Source organism: Numenius arquata, chromosome 1 (assembly GCF_964106895.1).
Source record: "Numenius arquata chromosome 1, bNumArq3.hap1.1, whole genome shotgun sequence".
Lineage (NCBI taxonomy): Eukaryota > Metazoa > Chordata > Aves > Charadriiformes > Scolopacidae > Numenius > Numenius arquata.
In genome coordinates, this window is record NC_133576.1 from 125,484,003 (window position 1) to 125,508,844 (window position 24,842).

A 24,842-nucleotide genomic window follows, 5' to 3' on the forward strand; every position below is an offset into this window, starting at 1 on the left:
GATGTCACTGACAAACTTGCTCAGGGTTCGCACCATTCCATTCTTCAGGTCATTAGTTAAGATCTTTACCACTATGGACCCCAACATTACCCCCTGGGGAATACTGCTAGTAACCAGCCATCAGTTGTACTTGGAATTGCTGATCACTTTTTTCAAGCCCCTTGGACCTTCTGGTTATCCGCCCAATTTGTCACCCATCCACCCCGTTATATCTCAGCAGTTTGGCTGCAGGGATGCTAGGGATCACTGTCAAAAATCAGCAGATGCTTCTGCTGCTTTCACCTTATCCAACAAGGCAGTTGTCTCATCATAGCAGACTCTTGGGTTGGTCAGTCACAATTTGCCCATGGTAAATCTAGGCTGGCTGTTTCCAGTCACCTTCTTGTCTCTCACACGCCTGGACGTTGTTTCCAGATGGATTTACTCTTTAATTTTACCATGGACTGAGGCTAGACTGACTGGTCTGCAACTGCCTGAATCCTTCTTGCCTTCCGTGTCAATGGCCTTGTAGATATGGTGTAGGAATACTGTGGCAAAGTGGCTACCATCTCTTACAGCTCAGCTCCAGTCTGGCTGATGCATGAAAAAAGTGTAAAATGTTCAGATATGATAGTTAGATCCATGTATAAATTTCGAACAGATAAACAGTTAAAAGAAACTCTAACAGACCGCCTGACTTTTTAAAATTAACTGGTGACCAACAACATAGGTTTTTTCTCCTCTCCAATCTTTAAGGCTGTACCTTCTGAATAAGACATGGTCCCCAATTTCAGTGCTTACCTCTGATTAAGATCAACGTTTCAAGGTAAACACATGCCTTAGTGCTATGTGAAATGAGGGTGGATTTAAGCATGGGTTTTAAGGGGGAGGAAGGGGCAAACACTGTACCCCAAGTATTCAGCTTAGTGCTCCAGTGCATCTTTTTATGTCTGCCTTGCCTTCAAATTGAATCTCTGATGCAGACATTCTGTAATAATACTTTGAAGTTCTTTGCATCCAGTCTACAGAACCTTTTAGTTCTAGTTTTAAATTAAGGACTCTAGTGGTTTCAGTCCTTGATAAGTAAAGCAGCAGGATTTCACACCAATCAATCACACCAAGGCTCGGTTACATTTTAGTCACAGCAGTGAAGTGATGCATGAAACTGACTGTACTGTAAAATCTCATTGTTATATGGATGAGGAAATGGACTGGCTCCAGACAGTAAAACAATCCCAAGACAGGGAAAAATGCATATTGAAGCTTTCAGCAGGGAGAATTGTTCGGAGCAAAATGCGTTCTTCTGTTAGGGGGCTGCAAGCCATGGTCTAAAGCTAATTAGGCAATGGGAGCTGTTCTTGAGTGTCAGTGTGATGCTACCAGAGTACAGTATACGCTGTCCGCAGAAGACATTGCATGCTCACCTTATCCCACCAAGCACTGGATTTCTGTAGAGCAGAATCAAAAAGAGCTTAGGTGTTTACCTCCAGATGAATTTTTATAGAGGATGACTTGTGTATCTCTGAAACCCTTCATGTAGTCTTTTCTTCTGTGCTTGCAGTTACGTATTTTCATTATTTCAGCATCACTATACTAAGACCTTTCTGCTATTGTATTTGTCCATTTCAACCTGGACTCTGGTACCCAAGGTATTCCAAAGTGCAGAGAATTCACGTCTTAACTGATAACTCTGTGATTTGGGGTCCTGAAAACTGCTAATAAGACGAGATCAGAATGTCTTGAATATGAAACCAAGGGGAATTCATGCAATTTTCCATTGGAAAATTTCCCATAGGTTTTTCAAAAATAGTTCATCATAGAAAAACATGCTAAATAAAATGTATCTTCCTACTGGTTGATTTCAGAATTCCTGAAGAATGCATCCAGAAAAAAGTTTTGAGCCCTCATTGAAAATAGCTGATTCCTTCATACTGCAGAGAGAAAAAAATATCCTAATTATCTGGTTATTCCCTCCTATGCTTCGAGCAAGTCAACAGCTTTCCACAGTACTGACTCAGCTGCAGCCTAAGAGACCCTGCAAAGACTTCTGAAAGTCATCAAAACTAGGCTTTTGAAAGCTAGTGAACAAAGCCTTCCCTCCAGTGAAAGCCCTTTGCCAGGTCACCCCTTGCCATTTAAATTGAGCAGCTTAAGTACTGAAGCTAATATGTGTAACACTGTGATGGATATAATATGCTCTCTGCAGGAAAGCCCCCCCACCTTTAAATGCCGGTGCTTTCCCTCTCTGCCAGTCTCATTACAAAGACTCATTTCTGTGTTGATAACGCAGCAGTGATAATAGGTATCAGCTCAATGCAGGAAGGACGACTGTTGAGCCTGAGGGTAAGTTTCATCTGTGCTAGAGCAAATTTTGTTCGGTCTCCTGGTCATCTTCTCCTGGACACAGAGGTCAAGTTCATGTGACCTGGGTCTGGGCCCTCTTTAATGACCAGTTTGTTACTGGAAGCCTTGTTTCCAATGCACCCACAGCTGAATTAATGTTGAATTAAGCCTTTGAACATTTTATTCCAACTCTGTCTAGAAATGCCATCCTAGTTCACGACCAGCCTGTCCTGATAGGAACCGGCTCATATCAGTATCCATATCAGTATCCAGTTCCCCTGGATTGCTGTGGTGCCAGACTGTGGGTGATCCAAGTTTTCCCCTCAAGAAATCTCATTAAACATGAAAGCAGAATATTTTCTGCCCTTTTCTTTCTTTGGTTAACTTTTCCTTCACATCAATCAGCTGAAATGAATAGAAGCCAGATACCTCTTTGCATTATCTGTAGGCAAAACTGATGGCAAAGGTCCTGATGAGAATGTTTAGAGGAGTGGGAAACACTTTGCTGTGAGAAGAATTAGCCTGGGAGCCTGCAATGAGAAGGGGTGGTTCTGGAGAATGACAGCAGAGAAGAAAATATCATCTGTTAAAACAAAGAAATCAATATTCTCTGGACTTCTAAGTCCTGGCTCTGGACATTCGGAGTGTATTTTTCTCCCAGTGCAAGAGTATACCAGTAGCCCCATTGATTTTGTGTCTGTATCAGGAGGATGATCTATACCTCTTTTGGAGAGATGCTAGCTCTCTGGAGAGAACCACTGAGATTTCATGGCAAGATGTATCACAATTGCTAGAAAATCGCAATTTATCTGCTAAATTCCCATTGACTGAGATAACATCTTGCCAGAAAAGTGAAGCTGCTATGATTTTCTATAATAGCACTTGTGACATTTACGTACCCTTGCCTCTTGCATATCTGCCTTGTGAATATCTCCAGGCAAGAATGTAAAGGTGCATGATATTTACAAATCACAGCTTTTTCCACAATTTACTTTGTGATGTTGACAACGACTGAGTCACAGAAGGTATAAAGTGCCTTTTTTGGAGGTTTTCACATGTTTATAGTAGAGCACAAGCATAGGTGCACTTAGGATCAGAGATGGTGTTGAGCTATTAAACATGCGGATGAAAATCTGATGTGTTCACAAACACTACGCTGTTATCTCAGTTCTCATTTGAGTCATTCCTATTTTCCTGTTGATGTTTCTATTAGCAAATGCTGTTTGGTCTGGGATCTCAACACAAGTTCATGTGTCCTCCAGTCCTGAACGAGTTATTGAGCTTTTGAACACTTAGTTGGTGGACAGAATCCTCAGGAAAATGAGAAAGCAGAAAAAGAGGGAAAAAGAAATCAGAAAACTTCTATAGAAATAAAACGCATTAAATCTGTTACTTTTATCTGTGTTATAATTGTGGAAAATGGATTTATGGAAGGGGTTGAGGTTTTTTTTTTGTTTTAGCTTTACAAGCTCAAGCTAGAAACAGCACTTAAATTCACAGTTGATAGTCTATAAGTTATTTTTATGGTTGACTTTACTACTTGTTTACATGACACATCTCACAGAGATAACAGGCATTTAAACGTCAACCAACTACTAGCATTCAATGAAGCTCATTAGTTTTAATTGTATTTATTTGTATGCCTATTATAGTAGCATTTACCAGCTGAACTTAATATTGCTTAGATTGATTTCTCCATCTAAAAGAGATTTATCTAGACTCTATCCATAAACAACACAGGCAACTTGAGAAAGCAAGTCATGCCACCTGTCCTAAATGCCCTTGTGGGGAAGGGATGAATTCCTCTCCGAAGACATTTCTCTACTGACAAGGGGAAGAGCCTTGCTTAAAGTGTTTGCCTTTTGTATGCCTACAGTTAGGCCAACTGAGTTATGCCCAAAATAACAAAAAAAAAAGCCCATCATCTAAGTAAGCCAAGTATAAGCAGAGGAGGAAAGACAGTAGAAGTGGAAACTCTTACCTAAGGATCCAGCATATCAGTGAGAAAGCAAATAAAATAACCAGTCTTCAGCTTTCAGGCCAATATTTTACTGCAAGCCTTCCCTTCACCTTTATAGTCAGTGTGAGCTCTGGTATGGGAGTCAGTGGGAGCAGGATGAGAGCCTGGATGGCCACCTGTGATGATGTAAATTGCTGGGTTTATGTTTATCTGTTCAGGAATCACTGCTACACTGCACATATTTTCCAACCAGTGTCACACCACTTTGTGTTATTGACTGCCTGGGGAGCAGTATAAACCAGAGGAATATCCCGCTCAAACCTTACTAATGAAACTTCTTTTGCATTGCAGTTGACCTGGACAGGTTGAATGATGATGTGAAACGTTACAGCTGCACTCCGAGAAACTACTCTGTCAATTTAAGGGAGGAACTGAAGCTGACAAATGTAGTTTTCTTTCCCCGCTGCCTCCTTGTCCAGCGCTGTGGAGGGAACTGTGGCTGTGGGACTTCGAACTGGAAATCCTGCACGTGTGTGTCAGGGAAAACCGTGAAAAAATATCATGAGGTATTTTCACTCCTTTTCTTTTCTTTGGTACTTCTTTTGGGTATTTATTTCTTCCATGGATTCTGAAGGGTTTTCTCAGAGCCGTGTGTGCTGCTTACATTGATTATCACGTTATATTATCATTATTGTTATACTATATCATGTTATATTATCATTATCATGTTCTATTCTCATGCTTATATGGATTATCATGTTGGATCTGCAGTGCAAAAATCAATGGGCAAAAATCACTGACCGCAGTGAAGTGTCATAAGCAAAGATGCCATCATTTGAGAGAGACCAGAGTGGGTTGAGTGAGTACCCCCTGTGTTCACCACTCTCCCTGAGGTGAAGGATCTGCTTAGGCTTCCAGACAGGTTTAGGTAGCCTTAGAGTGGAGCCTAAACTTAGATAACAGCATTGCTCTTGCTGCCTGTGCTAGATACCAGCTTGGTACCATGTGGAGCAGCATTCATGCCTTCCTCTGCAGTAACCCATAGAGAGACACACACCCACACAGTCAACCTGCAGGAAGGCCTCATTTTAAATAAGTTTATTAATAATGTCTTTAATGCCACAACATTGCCCAGCAATTTGCATTTGGAAGTAGTGAATGAGTGGAGTGGAAGGAGTTTATATATCTGTTTATATATCTGTGAGAAAGGGCTGTTAACAGGTATTTATGTGTAAGTTAATTTAGAAGTTGGAGAGAACTTTTGCCACCTCTCTCTGGGGGATGCTACCACACCATCCTAGTGAGATGAGAGAAGAATGTTGCAAGAATGAGGCTTCGGTTGGACTGATTTTTCCCAGCAAAGAACTGATACAATATGAATGTATATACCACTGGAAATATTATTTGTAGAAGAATATTTCTATACTTGGAAATTACAATTAAATCACCTGCAAACCCTCTTTTCTTCCAGATTTAGACTTGTAGAAGGCAGCTGAATCTTTCAGCCTTAGCTTTTGTCCCACTCAGCAGCTTTTTAGTAAGGCAAAATTTTTACATAAGAATAAATTCCATTATATTTAATTTTAATCCATTCAGAAGACATTTACAGAGGAAAAAAAAAACCAAAACATTTTATATTCTTGCCTCTAAATCAGAACCAGACATGAGCAATGTTCACTGAAGTCAACATATGTAGGAAGGTTAGTTGGTATTATCCTTTCAGTTGTCTGAAAGCAGGTAGCTGCATGCCATGCTGACTTAGTTTCTGACACATATGTCTTATAAGAGCCTGATTTACCACTTGGCTTAAGTCTCAAGTGAAAATAAACTTTATGGACTTTAAATTTGGATGTGATGTGGGCTCATATCATAAAGGCACTAACTTGGGAGACCATAGGGCTGCAATAGCAGAAGGTCGTTGAAGGTCATACCTTTGCCTGGCTACAAGCAATGTGGTTCTTCTTTTCCAAGGTAAGAGATTTTTTTTCTCACAATTAACTGTAGCATACAGCATACTCCACATCAGCTAGGACTAGAGAATACTTAATATTTTATCTTATTTTAAACAAGATGCAGGGGCTGACCCTGGTAATTACAGAGCGGAAAGCCTTATCTCAGTGGTAGAAAAGTTAATTGGAAAAAAAATTAATAAGTATAAAACACCTAGATGACTACGAGCTGATAAAATGAACTCAGAATGGCTTAAGTATGAATAAATATTTATACAGCACCACAACATTTTACAAGAATGCTAAAAGACCTGGCACCTTCTTCAGAGAGCAAACAGTCAACGAGACAAGATCAGACATGGATTAGAAGCTGGTTAAGAGATAAAGAGCAAAGAGGTGGAAGAGATGAGCAATTTTCTACATAGGAAGTGGCTATCTGTGGGTGCCCCCAGCACATGGATTAAGTGTTATTTCATGTATGATCAATCTGGAGGGAGGTGAACAGAGAGGTGGCAAAAATGACAGCTAGCACAGGAGATAATGTACTTTTAACAGTAGAGAAGGCTGCAAGGGATATCAGAAGGCCTATGTAACTACTTATAAATCCAGTTTAGAAAAGAAGCAAGCATTAGGATGAGTACTCTCAACTATTTATTCATATAACACTGGGTATGTGAGGGACAGAGGAAGAAACGAGAGATGGAAGTTGGACTAAAGGTCGAGAGTGAATCACCATGAAGAGCTTTAGGAAAACAGTTACTTAGTACAATGGTGACATAAAAAAAACAAGCGACAGTCTTCTGCAGGAATAGAGGTGACCAGGTAATAAGACAGCAAATATTATGGCCTGGATAAATTGCTGGGGTACTTATACTGGGTTTTGACCACTGGTGTTTAGGATACAAGCAGGAGTACAAAAGATATATAGAAGCAGAAAACATACATCAGGAGGGAAACAGGAGAAGACACACATCAAAAAAATTTGCGAGGAAAGTGGCTCAAAATTTTTGGATAATTCCAGTTAGGAAAAACTGGGAATAAGAGAGGACACAGTGAAAGATAGAAAATAGTAAATAGTACCTAAAGGAAAATTAGGTCCTCCTAAATATTCTTTTCCTTAAGAAAAGAACAAGAAAGAGATTGGAAGGGAAATAATTTAAAATGGTAAAAAGGAATTTGATTTTTTTGCATGGTAAATCTATATGGAATTTCAACCTTTAAATAGGACTCTGAGAGAACTGTGAAGATTCTGTAAAGAATCTGTAAAGAATCCGGGGTCACATCTTTATCAGAACATAAGCCAACTATTGACAGTAGCTAGAAAAAAAATGCTGATTATACTTATGCTTATATTATGTTATCAAGCACTAATCTGTGCTGTCAGGTGTTTGGGAGCATCTGGAGCTGGGACACCAGAATATCACATTAACTAGGTATTGGTCACAACCAGGATGTCACGATTTATGACCACCCCAAATTAATCACCAAATTCATGAAATTCAATATTCACACTAATACATCACTGCTCATTTATTTCACTGCTCCTTTGTTCTCTGAAAACCATATGAATTCGAGACAGTGTTTTAGCTTTAACATTAAATGGCTTTTGTAAGGTTAAATTTAAAGTTAATCCCTTAGGGATGAATTAACAGCTCACTGAGCAGAAATTTAGCCAAGTGGCTCCCATTAACATGAGTGGAAGTCATGCAGATAAATTCACGTATGACATACTAAAGATGTGTCCATTAATTTTAGTCGAAAATATTTTCCACTTTATTATTATTATTAGCCACGCACAGCTAATCAGTTTTATTCTTCATTCTTCTTTGACACTTAATTCTAATTTTATTTAAATGCCCGCAATAAAGGCACTAAGGAGGGGCCTCTCAACATGCTGGTTTTAGAACCATGGAGCTGGTTTACTCTCTTCAAAGCCAATTTGAAACCCACTAACCTTAACCAAAAAGCCTTTAGTTGCATAACGAAGGGCAGAGCTTCACACTTTATGAAATAACATGTTATGAAACACTTTATGTTAATTTGGTTGAAAATCTCTGCCTTTTGCTGCAGGAGAATGTAGGCCAGATTCAAACACAAGTCTCAATTACTTTGATTTACTTGCAAAAGACACCAGAAGGAAGTATAAGGTAGTGGAGGAAAGAAGATGTTTGTAGCAGCTAAGACTGAATCCTGCAGACCCGCAGGCTGATTTTGCCTAATGACTATCCTGGAGCTTCATCTGCTGAGCTCCTGGACCCACCAGAGCTATTTGTCCTGCACATGGATATGCTTGTCCTCAAGAGTGAAAACGTGACTGGAAATTACTTAAAAATTGTCTGGCATTTCTGAGCTACCCAGGATTTCTGGGTGAGAAAGGCAGACAAATTTTCCAGAAGCAATAGGCTCCTTTTTGGCTGTGTAGCCGGTGCCTTGCAGTGCTGGAGTAGCTGCATGCCTGCAGCTGTGGGGACACTAATGCCCAGAGTGTTTGTTGAGAGAGAGGCTTCTAGTCCAGAGAGATTTCAAGGTTATCTTCTCCTTATGCTCTTAATGTTTTTTAGTTCCCCCTGAGTTCCTATTCAAAGCCTCACACCGTACTCATCACTGAGCGCTCCCTCCTGGTATCGCAGGACTAATAGCTGTCACGCGTAGCCTTTAATTTCCCTAAGCTGTGAGTGCTGCTCCAGTTCCCCGAACAGACTGTACAGCTCTTTCCTAGCACGTTCAATTGTAAGAAGCAATGCAACAGCAGGGAAAAAGAGAAAATGAGAATGCCACAGTGAGGGGTATCTTTTTCTTTGTTGCCCTGGGAAATGCTAATAATGAGATCTCCGGTCTTCTTTTATAACCTGGAAGTTTGCCATAACTTTACCAAAACACTCAGCAGTTTCCAGAAGTAAATGGGTTCATAACCTGAGTAAACAGATAGTTTTATGGGTGGGGGTTTCTTGCAGAAGTCTTGTGATGCTCTGTGGTTTTCCACAGCTTCTGGGTTTGCATGATACCAGAGCTCATGGACAAATACTCATGACTTACCACATAGTGTCACGAACCCTGCAATCCAAACAGGCCAAGTGCTGGCAGTGTCTCAAAACATCCCTCAGGCACAGTCCACCATGAGCGATACTGAGTTATGCCACAGGGCTCGGTGCAAGGGAAAGACAAAGCAATACATGGAAATGGATGCAGCACACCTTAATCAAATGCTCACATCTACTGCTGTCTAACTTGCTAAAGAGGATCTGATATGAAAGCGTGTTTTCCATTGCAGTGTTTTTTTCTGGAAATGCCTGGAGCTGCTCTTAGAAGAGAGGGGGGCTCTAAAACTGGAGATCACCCAGCACCCAGCCCAGAGGAGGTGGGGGAGAACTTGGGCCAGGACTCAGTTCAGCTGGGGCTGCAGCTCTGCCATCTGCCCAGCGTGCACATACCTCAGAGAAACAAGAAATCGGTTTCCCCATCTCATTGCTGTAACTGATGAGATGTGAAATGAGTTTCCATGAGGAATAAATGCTCTTAAGGTAGCAACCAGAATTTGTCAGAGTGTATAAACGTCCACAGACACAGTGCTGAGCAACACAGCTAAAGGGCATATAAGGAAAAAAGTGGCAAAAGCTGATTGCATCTTTTACCCACTTACTTGTCTCTCCTGTAAAGACTGATGGATTTTTCACTGTCTTACGGTGCTTCTTTCTCCCCCTCACCCTTCCCCTTTTTAAAGCATTCTACCTCCATTCACATTTCATGTTGACTGGAGCTTGTCTAGTGCCTTTACAGGACATACAGGCAATTAATTCTCAACGGCAAGGTTTAGATTAGTGTTAGGGTGGCTACTTCACAACCTCTTGCTGCCCTGAGAGGGGTAACAGGCACCTCAGAGTAGCTGCACAATATTAAGTCTTTGCACAAGTTGCTGGGGCGTAGAAGCAGCTTTAACTGGACTCAACATTGTAAAGGGAAAACAAGACAGTAGGGAATATTATTGGGGAGAAAAGAACAGGGAAGCAGGGGAGCAAATAAAAAGGTGATATGGGACTTCAGTAAGACAATGGAGTTGTTTCAATGGAATTAAGAAATGTAACTAATACACCTTGCTGGTGTGGGGGCTTTTCTTTTTTCTTTTTCTTTTTTTTTTTTTTTCCAGAGAAATAAGCAAACCTTAAGGAGGCACTTGAGAGAGCAGATGATAATTCTCACTCTGTCTTTACACAGGGAAACGTAACATAACTGGACAAAAATTATACAAATGCTGCTGATGCAACAAAGGAAATTCACTAAGGGTTAAAAAAGAGCTAGTGTCATCAAACCAGCGTGCAAGGAATATATTCTGATTGTTCTGTGTCATGGAGTTGATAGTACACGTATAAAGGGGATAAAAGGTTGTTATGGTAATAAAGGCACAGAGTTAACCTGATAAAAGAGTTAATGCATAGAAATATTATACAAGAAGCAGCAATGGGATTTATTTGGAATGCAAATACAAGGAAACAGAATGAGTCAGAAATGACTGCTAGGCCACAGGATGAGCAGAGAGAGCACAGAAGTGCAGTAAGAGAAAAAAGGTTCCTTTTTTTACTACATGAAAATGAAAGTTCTTGTGATGACATCTGGAAGTTAAGCAAGTGAGATATCCTGTGATACATCTCTAGGCAGAGAGGCAATTTGGGAAGGGGGAACACATTTATCTGGTCAGTGAAAAAGCAATAGCTGGCGCCATAATGCGCCATGACACATATGTCAAAAATATCATAGCTTTAGTGACTGTTTTAGATGCCTGAGTTTTAAGCCAAATAAAATTTTTCCCATGTTTGCTGTGTTAAAACCAGGTGCTTGTTATACATATAAATAAAAAAAATAGAATCAATAATCCCATCTACATTTAATGATCCCTTAGTTTGAATGCTACCACTGATCAGCAAATGAATTCTTTTTTCTTGTTCCTGATATCCTGTAATTATCTCTGGTAAGAAAGAATACAGCTTTGGGTCTGTGTTGTTATTTTAGGATATGTTCCTACTAGAATAAAGGTCCTTATGCAAAATTATGAACCCCATTCCCATAATGCTTGGTTTCTTATGCTCAGAGCACAGCTAAACTGTGTGTGACCTTTGGATTAGATAACTTTCAAAAATTGTGGAGTAAGGTTTTTCATCTGTATCAGAACTTGGATCTGTGTTTAATGTTTTGCACTTTTGATGCTTCCTCTTTTATGAATCTCAGACAAATATAATTTGGTTTGCATGCTAGAATGATGGTATTTTTAGATGAGCAGAAGGAGATTAGATAATGCTGCATAACAGCATTTTAAAATAAGTTCTGCAAAGTACAAATTGCACTATCTAAAATAGCATCCAGAGTTGCTCTCCAAGCTCTGTCACTGGAATATGAAGCTAACCAGATATTTGGTAAAACATTGTCATGTTATTGATTATCTGTGGTCTTCTTAAGCTAATCAGAAAAAAGAAAAAGGGATGATTTTTGAGTGAGGCTTCAGATTTCTATTAGTGTTTAAACTACTGGTCAAGAATTTAACAAAGAATGTTAGTAATGCTCCTAATAAATTAAGTAAATGATAAGTAAAAAATGGCTATGAGCAACTGGATACCCCCTTTTTTATTACTTTAAGAAGTGTTGAAGTGTTGACTGAGTTTCCTATTACTCATTGCTTTTTATTAAAGCGGAAATTAGCCATCATGGACTGTCATGGCTAAATGTTGCCTGACTTCAAAGGTAAATGGTACAAGGCTAGGGCCATCAGTGAATACCAGAGGGAGTGGTTCACCTCATCTAGCTTTGCCCATGTAAAGCTGCAACTCCAGCCTTTGGGCTCCTTTCCTAGTTATCGGATCTAGCCCCACCAGAGGTGGGTGTTTCAGGTGAATCGTTCTCTGGAGTCACCTTTTTGTTGCTGCTTCTACTGGAGAAATGCTGGGTGTGGGTCAGGGTGAATAGGTTCTCTCCAGCTGGGTCCTTTCCCCGGCAGTCATCACTGCTCTGCTTTTCACAGCCTCTGATCATGAAGTGCTCTTACAGGTCTGCTGAGATCAGAGGGGCCACCGGGCCTTCATCCCTGACCTCCAGTGCTCCACAGACCACTGGAGAGCACCCTGCTGCTCCCAAAGCAAGACCCAAACTTGTAATATATATCTTCTGGAAAGGCAGCCATTTTCTCATGTTCTCAAACAGACTGGAAACCTCACAGTTCCTTGTAGGGCTGTCCGGGCGATGAGTGGGCCTGACTTATGTAAGTCTGCCCGAATTCCAGTTTGAGGTTTTTCTGGCTTCAGCTTCCAGATACTGTTTTTAGTGATGGCTTTGCTCTCTCATTTAAAAAGTCCTTCAGAAGCTGGCATCCAAATTCAATGCATGATCAATGAGCAAGATTCCTGGCAGGGAAACGCATGTAAGCATTTTTTTTTATATTTCCTTTACCACCACCCCCAAGGAAAACTATGCAGTGGCCACAGTCACTTCACCTTGAAACCTCTCAGATGCTCAGGCATATCTACAAAGTAAAATGCCATCCAGCATATTGGTGTGCTCCTGTGGAGTTGTCTGCAGAAGAAACGCTACAATGCCTTGATACCATTTTTTGTATTACCTATAAACATCAAATCCAGCTCAGAAGCTAAGTCACCTGTCTTGATTTTTTTATTTTTATTGCTTTAATAGTTTTATGAACATAATTAACTCCATGTTTGATGAGGGGGATAGGGCTGTAGTTATATACTCTTTGTGTGGCAGTGATCTGAACAGCTGAGGCACCACATTTTGATTAGTAGTGACAGATATTGCTCCTTTAATTTGAAAACTGCAAGGTTATTCTTTTTTGCCCACATAAAAGAAATCTTTTGAGCACTCCAGACCTTTCTCACAACCATATTTTCTTACAGCTACTGGTCCTGTCAGAAAAGGAGCAATAAAGTGTCCTGAACAAAATTTCTTTGAACTGTTTTCATTAGTTCAGTAGCTCCTCACCTTTAAGGACCTGACCGTGTAATGAATAAACAGCAGCTATTTTTGGAATAAAGGGTTTTCTTTCAACTACTGTGGTCACCAGAAATGGCCTTACTTCCCAATTCTTTTCAATTCCTCTGTATTTAGCTGAAACTAAAACTACTAGATGGAAGCTAGACAGAGAGCTTTGAACATCAGTTCTGTGATCAGCTATTAAAGCAGTCCAATTTCAGCTGTGTTCAAACACTGCTTTCCCGTCTTATCTGGGAAAGCGCCTGCCAATTCATTTTTCTACTCTTATCAGCAAAGCCCATATTCTGTGCTCATGTTTCCTAATATAAAACACAGGGAAAATCCCCAAGCTGTCAGGAGGTCTGCTAGCTTAAATACAGCCCACATCTTTGCTCTCATCCTGTTGCATACTTTCATTTGCTCTCAACTGAAAAAAGCAGATCTACCTGCCCATGATCTTGCAAAGTGCCAATCATCTGAATTTGTCAGATTTTGATGAAAGGCTTCTTTAAATAAAGAATTTTATCATGGGTTCAGCGTCAGCAGCTGCACTTGATTTTAAAAGTGTGTTCTCTTTAAAAAGGCATTTTTGAAGATGTGGTCTCTGTTCAGCTCTGTAATAATCGCAGCAACCTGGTTGGGTTCAGTTCCTCGGTGTTTTGGATGACAGTGCAGTACAGTGAATTGTCCTGGTGTCCATCAGGATTTATTGCATATTTTGAGGCAGTCAATGTTTGGAATCAATTCAAATCCATTGTAATTTTGTTGCTTTAAAAAAAAAAAAAAAAGACATGTCTGCATTTCTAACAGGGAAAAGTAATTATACCTTCCCAACACGTTAAAGCAACATATCTGTACCTTGCTTAGGCACAGTCCTTCCTCTCAGTAATACATAGATTAAATATAAATTTTATCGCAAAAGGGAGGACAAAATAATAGACAGTGTTCATTGCTTATCACTTTTGTTACATCCCATGGCTTTCCTACCCTCCAGGTATTAATGGCAGAGAACGAGTGGTCTCATCCTGAAGGCTGCTCAACTGCCTGCCCTTCCCCACCCGCTCTGTACAGCATCTGTGATCAACCTTTCATTCGCACTTACTTTCCGGGACTTTCTAATTCTGTTGAAATTACTAATACTTTGTTGATAAGGTATGCAGGTCGGTATTCCCACTCCTTTCCAAGACCATCTCAATTTGTTTATAGTGTTGCAATGTCAAAATACAGAAAGAAGTTAATAAAAAAAAAAAAAAAGAGGATTATTAATTGATTGACAGTATGATCTGTTAATTAGGGAACCTGTTATTCAGGGTAGAAGTGTGAGTGTTTCTGTGGTGGAGAGGCTAAAGATGTTTAGGCCTCACTTCCCACTTGACCAGTGGCTTTGGCAGGTCGTAGTCACGACAGACTTCTCTCCATCTTTTGAATGAGCAAGACAAATCTAGCTGATCTAGCAGTCACTTGGCCAAGCTAGCATGAGTCACAACAGCCTGCCAAGAGGTGAGATGTGTTAGCTCTAGTACCCTACCAGTGCGTGGTTTCTGGGCTCAAGGGCTTGAGGCCACAGAGAGCAGAACCATCCCACCAGCTGTGGAGCTGCAGCGTTGCTTTCTGTGTGTCCTGCTCCCCATCAGTAAATTAGGAATTTCAAAAGGAAAAGGACCATGTAATGCCACTGATAGTTTTTTCTACTGATGTGTTGCAGAGCCTTGAGCAAATCAGTTTCAGATCCTTCATCCACATGTTTGACAATCATGCATATCTTTCTGTGCAATGTGTTGGGAGTTTTGGGAAGAAAAATGTTGTAGGAGAGTTAAAATGTTCTTAGTTTTAACTGATTTGTTGTACCTAATCCAAACTAGTATTTAAGCTTCAGGGCAGAAATTGGAAATTAATATCTCTTTCGTTAAACTGCTGTAGGCCATACTGCTGTAGGACACGACGTTATGGCTATTTTCCTCATATCCACAAGACCATTTTCAGGGAATCATAGATTCATATAATAAAACGGGTTGGAAGGCAGCTCTGGGGATCACCTAGCCCAATCTCCTATTCAAATCAGGGAGAATTTTGAAGTTAGGTGAGGTTGCTCAGGGTCTTGTCCTGTTAATTTTTACCATCTTCAAGGTTTCTGCAGCCTCTCTGGGCAACCTGCTACAGTGTTTAACCACTCTTAGCATTGTCTTCCATATGCCAAAATAGGATTTCTTTTGTTACAACTTGTGTACATTGTCTCTTCTTCATCTTCTTTATAACCTGCAACCCTCTTTTTTACTTGTCTCAGGGTTATCTTGCCTAAATAGAATTTTTTCAGAAGCCTCTTATATGATGGATAGTTCCCTAGGAAATATTTTTCGTTTGCTTGTTTTTTTCACGTTATTCACGGTAAATTCTTAAGAAATCATTTAAATTGAGGAAGAGATCTTTAAGATAAGCCAACAAAAGTCACATTGCAGAGAAACTTGATGGGATCTGGTACGTATTTTGCGCAAGCTCCATTCACCTCCTGCTGCCTCCCACAGGCATTTCATTTTTGGACCAGTTCTAATGATATGTGCTTCAGAAATTTCAAATTGCATAAAAAAATGTGCCTTGTTCTTTAGAGCAGAAATACTATAGAAGTGAGAGAAGGGGCAGAGCAATTCAAATATGTATGCTACTGCAAAGACGAGCCAAAGGAAACACACTTGATAATTCACATGCAAAGAAATAACTCTGGACATGGTTAGGGAACTGCACGATATATAAAGATACCTGATGTAGGAAATAATCCAATCTGTCAAAGCTCCAGGACAAACAGTACAGCAGGATGTCACAGAGTGGGAAAAAAAAGGGCTGGAAGTAAAACAAAAATGTGTCCAAATTAATGCTGGTCAGAGCCTTTAAGGGCTGTTGGTGCCCTCAGGGCCCCAACACTCTCATCCTCAAATCTCTTACAGCGTTTTCTAATCAATGCATTTCTGTTGATCCTCCAGGTGCTGAAATTCATCCCTGAGGCTGGGCATTCCAGAAGAAAAGGCAGAACCAGGAACAACATGGCCATAGTAGATATACAGCTGGATCACCATGAGCGTTGTGATTGTATCTGCAGTTCAAGACCACCACGATAAGAAAAAAAAAGAAAAAAGAAAAAAAAAAAGAAAAAACCAAGACACACTAATTGCAGCTTACCGGACGTTTACTTTTAAGCAGGATTGCTCTGAGGACCTTCACTCACTAATCATTTGAACTTTTGCTACTAGCCTGCCTTTGCAATTAGCAAAAATGATCTCTGTGTTTCAGCATAGCCATGCTGATTAGTGCCATGGCAGCTAAGCAGGTGTATCATAGATTTATGTATCAGCATCTGAGAATATAGGATTATGGTTATCTGTAGCTAGATTCTGAGGGTTGAGATTTTCAAAGCTCGCTTATAGTCCTTAGGCACACAATGCCCACTGAAAAGAAACACCAGTTGTGTAGGTATTTGTGGTAGCTGGCAATGAAGTAGCGTTGTGTTTCTGTTTCTCACTCACCAGTTCCTACACTCAAATTCTGCTACCATTTCTACCTACTCAGCCCTCCTGAGAGTCAGGAGGGTTTTGTGGGTATAAATGAAGAGAGAATTTGAGCCTTTATGAGTGTAAAGTTGTTAGTCCTGCTCCAAGAGGGAACTTCCCAGCGTTCTGGCCCAACAGAGTGAGAAATACTGAGGAGAATTCATCACTACATTAAATAACACACCACTAAAATAAAATCTCACTGTTTGTACTCAAGCAAATGGTGTGCTGAAATTAGTAGGTGCTTTGCGTAGGCTAGGATACTGTTGGTGGTAGTGGGGTGTGGAGGGTGGTACTTTTGCCATGGTGACTCCCCAGGAGCCATCGCCCAGGCACTTCTGCAAGAGGGGGCTCCCACCACGTCCCCAGGTAAATTGCTGTGGGCTGGGCTGATTCTGGTCTCTACCTATGTGATCTGGACTCCTGCCTCTCGCCCAGAGCTGCCCACAGTTACCCAGGAGGAGCCCCCTCAACACGAAAAGGGAGAGACAACCCTCCCCTTGTATCCTCCTCGCTGCAGTTTGAGGAGCGCCATGTTTTCCCCACGCAGGCAATGAAGATTGGGCACTTGTTTGTTGAAAATATTGATTTGTTTTGTAGTTGTGTTACTGGGAAACAAAACTGTGCTTGAGATTTAATTATCGTTATTTGGTTTGGGGTTTGTTTGTTTGTTTTAAATATGGATTATTATAACTGCGTCATATATGCATTAATCTTAGTTATCTGAGGTTAGTTGTCTCATTTCAGCTCTGTGTATTGCCATGGTTAAACTGTTGACAGTGAATTTCTTTTTGATTGCATTTTGCTGAGGCATATTAACTCATTAAGCAATGTCTGTCTGTCATGGAAAATGTGCATCATTTATTAACTTCCAGAAGAACATTATTAAACACCACCTCATAATAAAACAAGCACTTTAAAAGCTACAGCATAGCTTCCTATGCCTTTTAAAATGTTACGAAAGTGCTCTAGCAGAAAAGGAAAAAAAAATCCTTCCAAACTAGCTTTAAAGGTTTTTAAATGCTGCTCCAAAAGTGTAAAATACACTTTTGTGGATTTAAATCTGGCGAAGAATTGGAGTTTTGGTCAAGAATGCAACAGAGGGAATGGGGCAGCACATTTAATGGCTGAGGTTTTATATTTAATAGCAGACATAGGCTGCATCAGTTCATCTTGTTTGTGTTGCCTCCTGTGTTTCTGTCTGTCTGAAAGAGCAAAGTAGTTTGACAATAGTGCGTTGATAATTAGTGGAAACTGGCATGTGCTATAATATAATATTGAGACCCTTCAAGCCGGTATGGTTTAGCAACCTACAATTTTGTTACAAAAGTGCCCTAATGTTCTGACTTACCCTCTTTATTAGCTCAAGTATTTTATAAGTGCTCTTTTATAATTTTAGCAAAACTTTACTGAAACATCCCTTAGAAATGTTGTGTTACTTTCTTTCCTGTACTTTAACCTTTGAGATTCAAAAAGTGTGGGGTTTTTATTATTTATATTAATTTTTCCTCTTTGGCTCCCAGATGTCTATTTAAAAATGCTCCTGAATGCTGATTTGGGAAGTGATTCATCATTTTTTTCAAAGCAATTCACATTAAAAAACCAGCACTGTAACCAAAGATTGACAGTTTCGTTTTGTAGTTCAGGACTGTTTAAAGAAAACGTCATTCTTTTTCTGTCTTCAGTTTAATAACAAGATTGACCCTGTCCTTGCATAATTTTCAGCTAATTTTGGAAGAAATTTGCATGCAAGACCTTGGCAGTACTGATTGTTTTTGAGACAGTGCATTCCAATGTATATTCCTGGCTGAATTATGCCCAAATTATGCCTAAGCACTCTGGCCTCATAGTCAGCATTGGTTGTAGGAAGCATCGGTTTCATATGGCTTTGTGCTTTGAGTGGTCCTTTAATTCCCACCCCCAGGACAAAATGTTCACCAGACACCCACTGCGCCTGGTGTCTTCCACACACCTCTGCCTGCTCGCCCAGTCTCCACCCCAGCAGCCATCTGCTGGGAGGGGTATTTATGCCTCCTAATTTGAGGGGGTCCAGCTTCATCTGGGAGCCTGAATTACCACTACAGGAACTTGGGAGAGAGAGGGTCTTCCAAAGCGTGCCTTAGCCCCCAGGTTGAAATCGCCCAGTGTGGGAGCTTTTCTTTCTGTCTTTTGATGATGTAGAAAGATCAGAAAACTGACTTGGGCATCTAAGTGAGATACACAAAGGTAGATGGTGTGAATACATGTCAAAGACTGAACAGCTAATAGTTTATCTAACTGGATTAGGAACAGGAAACAGGGTCCAGCAGAAAAATTCAGCTGTAAAGTAAAAAGAGATTGGTATAATAGGAGTTATCCTCTTGATTAATATTGGGTTTACTTTCTTAAATATAAGCGAAATTTATCAAAAAATTTAAAGTATTGCTCCTTGGAAACTTAGTAATGAATGGAACCACCCACTGCTTCATGCTGCCGTCTGCCATACAGACAGCATGCTCCCAGCCATGAGTCTCCCAGCAGGAGAGTCAAGGATGGGCTTTATGTGGCTGTGTGGGGTGATAATATACATGTGAACTAGCAAAAATTCCTAAAAACCTGAGCCCCAAGCTGCAGTGATCATGATGAAACCAAATACAGCAAAACTTTTCCTTTTTATTTATTAGCAGAAATCGCAGAGATGTTTTCCCATACCTTTGTTTTCTCTTTTGTCTGTGTAAAAAATGTTATGTTGTTTATATATTATTTTAACATAAAAAGCAAAAATATTAAAAAAACTAATCTGGTTCATTTTTTATTGGTGGAATTGGAACCCCCCAAAATAAATATATTTTCAAAGGAAATTGAGAAAGATTCCTGGTTTCAAACCACGTGCTAGCTTTTTATTCACTGTATTCTTCTGGGATAGAGCCTACTTTCTCAAGTGCAATCTATGTTGTTTTTTTTTTTGTTATCTCAGTTAAATGCAGCTTTCCTAGCAGTATTTTTTACTTTATGCAGTATGTAATGTGTATTATCTTGATGAGAAAATAAATACTGCTTTTGAAAGAAGGTACTCTGAGTGATTATTCAGAATTCAGGTGAACTAAAAGCTGTGATTTACTGGAAGACATGTCCACAACGTGACACCATCCATGCTAGGTCTCCTTGTGAATTTTAGCAGTTGTTCCCAGGAGCATCAGGGAAGTACCGAAGTGCAATTTTGGGATAATCGAATTCGAACCCCTGAGCTGGAAGAGCTGACAGCTTCCTTGCGAAGCAGCAGCAGCGTGACAGCAGCACAGCATTTCTGATCACCGCATTAGGGCTCTCCCCCGGACTCAGTGCTGGTCTCAGCCCCTGCAGGCTTGGCTTGGCTCCGGCAGAAATGTCCTCGCTTGTCCTACTGAAGCTGCTCCTTACTGGCAAAGGAAGCTCCTGCTGAAGCTCCGTGTCTCACCTGAACCAGGGCAGAGCTAAGCATCCAGTTGCTGTGTGCAGGGCAGCTGGAGGAACCTAAACCCTCTCGAGATGGAGAAGTTCAATCTACCCTTGTGAGTTCGGACATTTCCCCCAGCTTTGGCAGAAGCAAATTTCATTGTGTTGCATCTGGAATGTAACTTTTATGGCTTTGATAACTAGCTTTCAATTTAAGGTTCTTGTGTTAAGCTAAAGCTGCCTTAGGCCTGGATCTTGGACTGAATAAAGACATCAAATTTTTGCCAAATTAATTCTTCACTAGGAGGATGCCCTGTCTGATGAGGGAAATACAGGTAGCATATAGTCCAGGGACCTGGCTTTGCAGCCTGTCCTCATGCATGCGCACCTTGTTCTGTACGGTAATGCCACCAGCCTGGAACAGTCAGCCATTCAGATGAGCATATTTATCCCCTTTAGTTTGGTCCTTGTTACTCAGAGAAATAATTCTCTTTTTTTTTTCCCTGAAAAAAAATAAAAGCAGTCAGAAGAGACGTTTCCTAACAAAGCAGGCAGTTCTCTTGTGTACAGTGAACAAGGACATATTTAATGGGTAGAGGAGAGGGGTTTTGCCCTTCAGAAATGCACCGAACACCCTGTGTAGACAGCAGCTCAGCAATTGCTAAGTGTTCAAGGATGGCGTAAAGCTCCTCCCATCTGGCATTGCTATGTACCTATATAACTCCTGGCTAGCTAACATTATCAGTTTGTCCTTGTGCTCACATGAGTGAAAGCTTTTATAAATCTGCAACATTAAAAGTAGCTCTGTCTCTTCAGCTGAAAAAGTATATGGTTCCTGAGGTCATTCAGGAACCCACCATTACCTTTCATTAAAAATAATGTATTTTTTAAACATTCTTCTTCCCATTTCTGAAGAACACAGAATCTTGCTCTAGCTGATTTTTAAGATCCGCAACAGCTGTAAAAATACTTCCCTGCAAATTCATTTAAGATTTCCCTTGCTCTTTTCTGGAGTGCATTCCCCAGTCACATTGCCATAATGCAAATTCAACAGATGTCCAATTTGTACTTATTCTCCCAGGGACTCCAGTGCAGCAGCTAATGTAATGCAGAAATTAGTATTCTGTTCTCTCATTCTAGGAACTTTAACTTTGTTTATTGATAATCTTGGTCAAATATGCTGAAATACATAACATTCATAATTTATTTGGTCATTCATTGATGGGCCTTGAAAGTCTGCCTGAAGTGTTTAAAGTGCAAATTCAATTTTGCATTTCTTTTCTAAGATGTCTTCAAGAAATGGGATTTCCAAACCAGCAAATATTCTGCCATGAATAGTAGGATGGTAGTATTCTAGGTTTTAGATTATCTTCAAAAATTGATTTGACTTAAGACTTAGTCTGAAATTCATTTATAGGTAGCAAAAAAGATATTCCAAAACTGAATTTATAAAACCTGATTTTTGAAACTGAGTTTCAAAACCTCATGTATTGCTTATAGAAAGTTGCTGTGGCACAGACATGCTTTAATAAAAATTGAACTTGTTATGTAATAACAGTTACTGTATCAGGTGCTCCAATTTCAAGCTGACAAAGGACTTCTGTATCAGTTAAAAGAATTTCAGTTTCAGAACCAGTACGAAGAGAACAGGATAAACAGAACTTTCAAATAATTTTATATAAAGGGTGATGAAATAAGAAAAAACCCTTAACTTTGGTTCATTGAATTGTATTAGGTAAGTACTAAGAGCAGACATCTTAACCTTTTTGTTCTGTGTTTGACTTTGGAGAGTATAATCTCAAGTAGCAGGTGCGCTGAGATGAGCTCAATCTAAAATCTGTTTGTCCCCTCCAAGATGAAGGTGAGCCAGAGAACCACTTTTCGCATCAATACAATTCTGTCAAATCTTTCTATCCACTGTCATAGTCATAGCCTTTTACCAAATAGAGAATAAACAAATCAACTTGGTTTGGTAATATGGCATTTCCAATTGTACCTAGAATATGAAGAAAGAGGATTCCCTCCTCCAAAATGAAAAACTATTATTCATTGAAGAATTGCCCACTGGCTGAAGTGGGAAGGAGCCTCTAGAGATGATCTTGTCCAACCCTCTGCTCAAAGAAGTGTCACCTACAGCAGGTTGCTCAGTCACGTCCAGCTGGGTTTTGAATTTCTCCAAGGACAGAGACTCCACTCCATTACTAGTCTTTATGTAGAGCCAGGAGGAGGAATTTGTTCGTTTTGACAAAACATTTGGAAGCAAGAGACAGAGAAAAGCTTGACAAAGTCTTGGACCTCCACTGAGAGCTGTGGCTCAGGAAAAAACTCTCTAGTCCTCGATGACCAAGCCCTTCTCTCCGCCAAGGTAGGCAGGATTTTGATCTCTTAGCACCACACTCACCGAACAGTATCGGTGGTAGGATTATTCAAGGACCAGGCAGAGTTGCATATCTTAGGTGGTATGTGGAGAAGAGCCAAACATCCCTGCAGGAGGATTTTCCCCTCCCAAGGTGTAGTAAATGTCTGGTTCATTAATAACACAGACACAACTTTTTAGCTTACATGACTGAAGGCTTGTCTCCACACACAAGAAGGAGCAGATGGGCACACCGACACAGGAGGGAGCCCAAGTCACCTCATCAGACCGATGGAGCCCCCAACCACCTGATGTCCAGGCTGACCTTGGGAGACTCAGCCCATGGGCTAGAGCACCCCATCACCACGAGCCAACAGGAGAGGGTCTCCATCATCCCACAGACAGATGGGTGGTCACTGCCAGGAGCGTGGGGATCACCAGGGGGGGCAGGGGAAGGGTATTTCAAGATTGCACAGGACTTATTAGGGGATGTTCCAGGGAGGATGGGGAAAGGGAGGATCAAGGTGGTTTGGGGAGGAGCAAGTGGGAAAACAGCAGGATAAGGGGACAAAAAGGGCCAGTGGTGTGCAAGCAGGGGCTGGTCAGTGCACCTGCCTGGCTGTGCCCTGTGTGTGCCCAGTGCAGTCTGTCCTGTCCTCTCACTAAACCCCATTTCTAGCCATTTTCCCAGGCAAGGGACTCTGTCCTGTGTATGGGGTCTCAGTGACAGCCACTGGGGTGGGGCAGAGGCTGAAGGCCCATGTGTCCATGGTGCCAGTGACTGGAGAGACGAAGACAGCTGCTGGAGGGACCAGAGGGTCCAGATCAACTGCCTGAGAGACTGTGAGGTCTGGGGGTCAACTGAGACCCACCTGCATGTGTGTGTGTGTCTACAGGAACATGTGTTCAGCCCCAGTGCTGGCTGGATGTGGGTGCACGGAGCTGCAGCAACCTTGCCTCCATGGAGCCACCAGACTCAGCAGCCACTCACACTGTTCAGCAAGCCATCACAGGGGAATCTTTCATAAACTATGGAAAGGTTGGAGATTGCAGTATTTTGCAGCTTCCAGATATATTTTCTCGTTAAGTCGTAGGAAGGCAAATTGTCCAGCTTTACTGGAATATTCAGGCTGGGCTGCAGCACGGCCCCCAGAGCATCCTCCCGAACTCAGAGAGCACCTGATGTAAAAGAGGCCTTCATTAAACCGTTCCGATACCTGACAGATGGCATTCATTGCAACCTTTACATCAAAATACCAACCCTTGGATTCTGTTGCTAATTTATTTCAAAAGGTCAGGCAAGGATTTGTGTGCCCTCAAGGAATCGATTGCTTTATAAGAAGCTGCAGTTTCCATATTCAAATAACCCCTCCTAGGCAAAATGCTGCAATTTTCCCAGTTAAACTGTATCTGAACACCAATTATGCAACTGATTATTAAATGAAGATAAGCCATGCAGGCTTCCATGAAGAAGACTAATAGTTTTTTTCAATTAAAATGAAGACACTTGGGTCTAAATTAAGACCCTGACAAGAAAAGGTAAGCAAATTAGTTTCACTGAGAAATGCAGCTACTGCATACCTGAAATCTTCAGGACTGAACAATGAAGGCTCAGTCAGCAATTTTAATAATCAAAATGAAAGTATCCCTTAAAAAGTCCTTCTACTTAAAGCTAATTCAAGGAGCAAATGAAAACTAGTCCTTGCATTTTAATATCACTAGCTGATTGCACTGAGCTCTGGCCAGCACCAAGTGCTTTTTATTTTATTTGAGTACTTTTGTCTGACAAGTATTTTAACAAGCTATGCAACTTTCCCCAAATACGAAACTGCTTTATTTGCCCTTCATAGCAGTGCCTATTCAAAAACAGAGACAAGAGAGTACTATCTGAATAAAGCAGAGCTCATTATGCACGGACATGCAAATGTCTCATGAAAAAAAAATAATCCCAAAATATGTTTAGAATTATTTTCATGCAGACTGATGGAGTTTTCTTGTTGCTGATGTGTTTAAAGACAACAATTTACTTTTAGACTTCAAAATACAATGTTGTATATTCATGTAAGACCCTACTGAATAATCATACGTGGCTACAAGTTGGCAAAGTGACAACCCACCTATAAACTATATTTGTGGGACATCTGCTAAATGAACTATTATTCCCATTGTTGCCTCCTGACTTCAAGGACATACAGGTAGACGATCTACAACTGATTTGATGGAAGAAGAAGCCTGACATAGTCCCTTGTTCAGCTTATGAAACTGAAGACTGACACACAATATTGATATTTACACTCTATAAAACCTGTACAAGCTATATGACTGTGTGGGTG

The 24,842-nt window shown here is 40.6% G+C and overlaps 1 protein-coding gene across 3 annotated transcripts in view; it reads left to right on the forward strand.

The window, feature by feature from the left end:
• PDGFD (platelet derived growth factor D) overlaps nucleotides 1-19,781 on the forward strand; it is a 144,150-nt gene extending 124,369 nt beyond the window's left edge. For all 3 annotated transcript variants that reach the window (XM_074148407.1, XM_074148397.1, XM_074148416.1), the window contains 2 exons: nucleotides 4,634-4,848; nucleotides 16,176-19,781. In XM_074148407.1, the coding sequence (XP_074004508.1) occupies nucleotides 4,634-4,848; nucleotides 16,176-16,310 (350 nt within the window). In that variant the 3' untranslated portion in view covers nucleotides 16,311-19,781. The remainder of the gene's footprint in view (nucleotides 1-4,633; nucleotides 4,849-16,175) is intronic.
• Nucleotides 19,782-24,842: the final 5,061 nt, after the last annotated feature.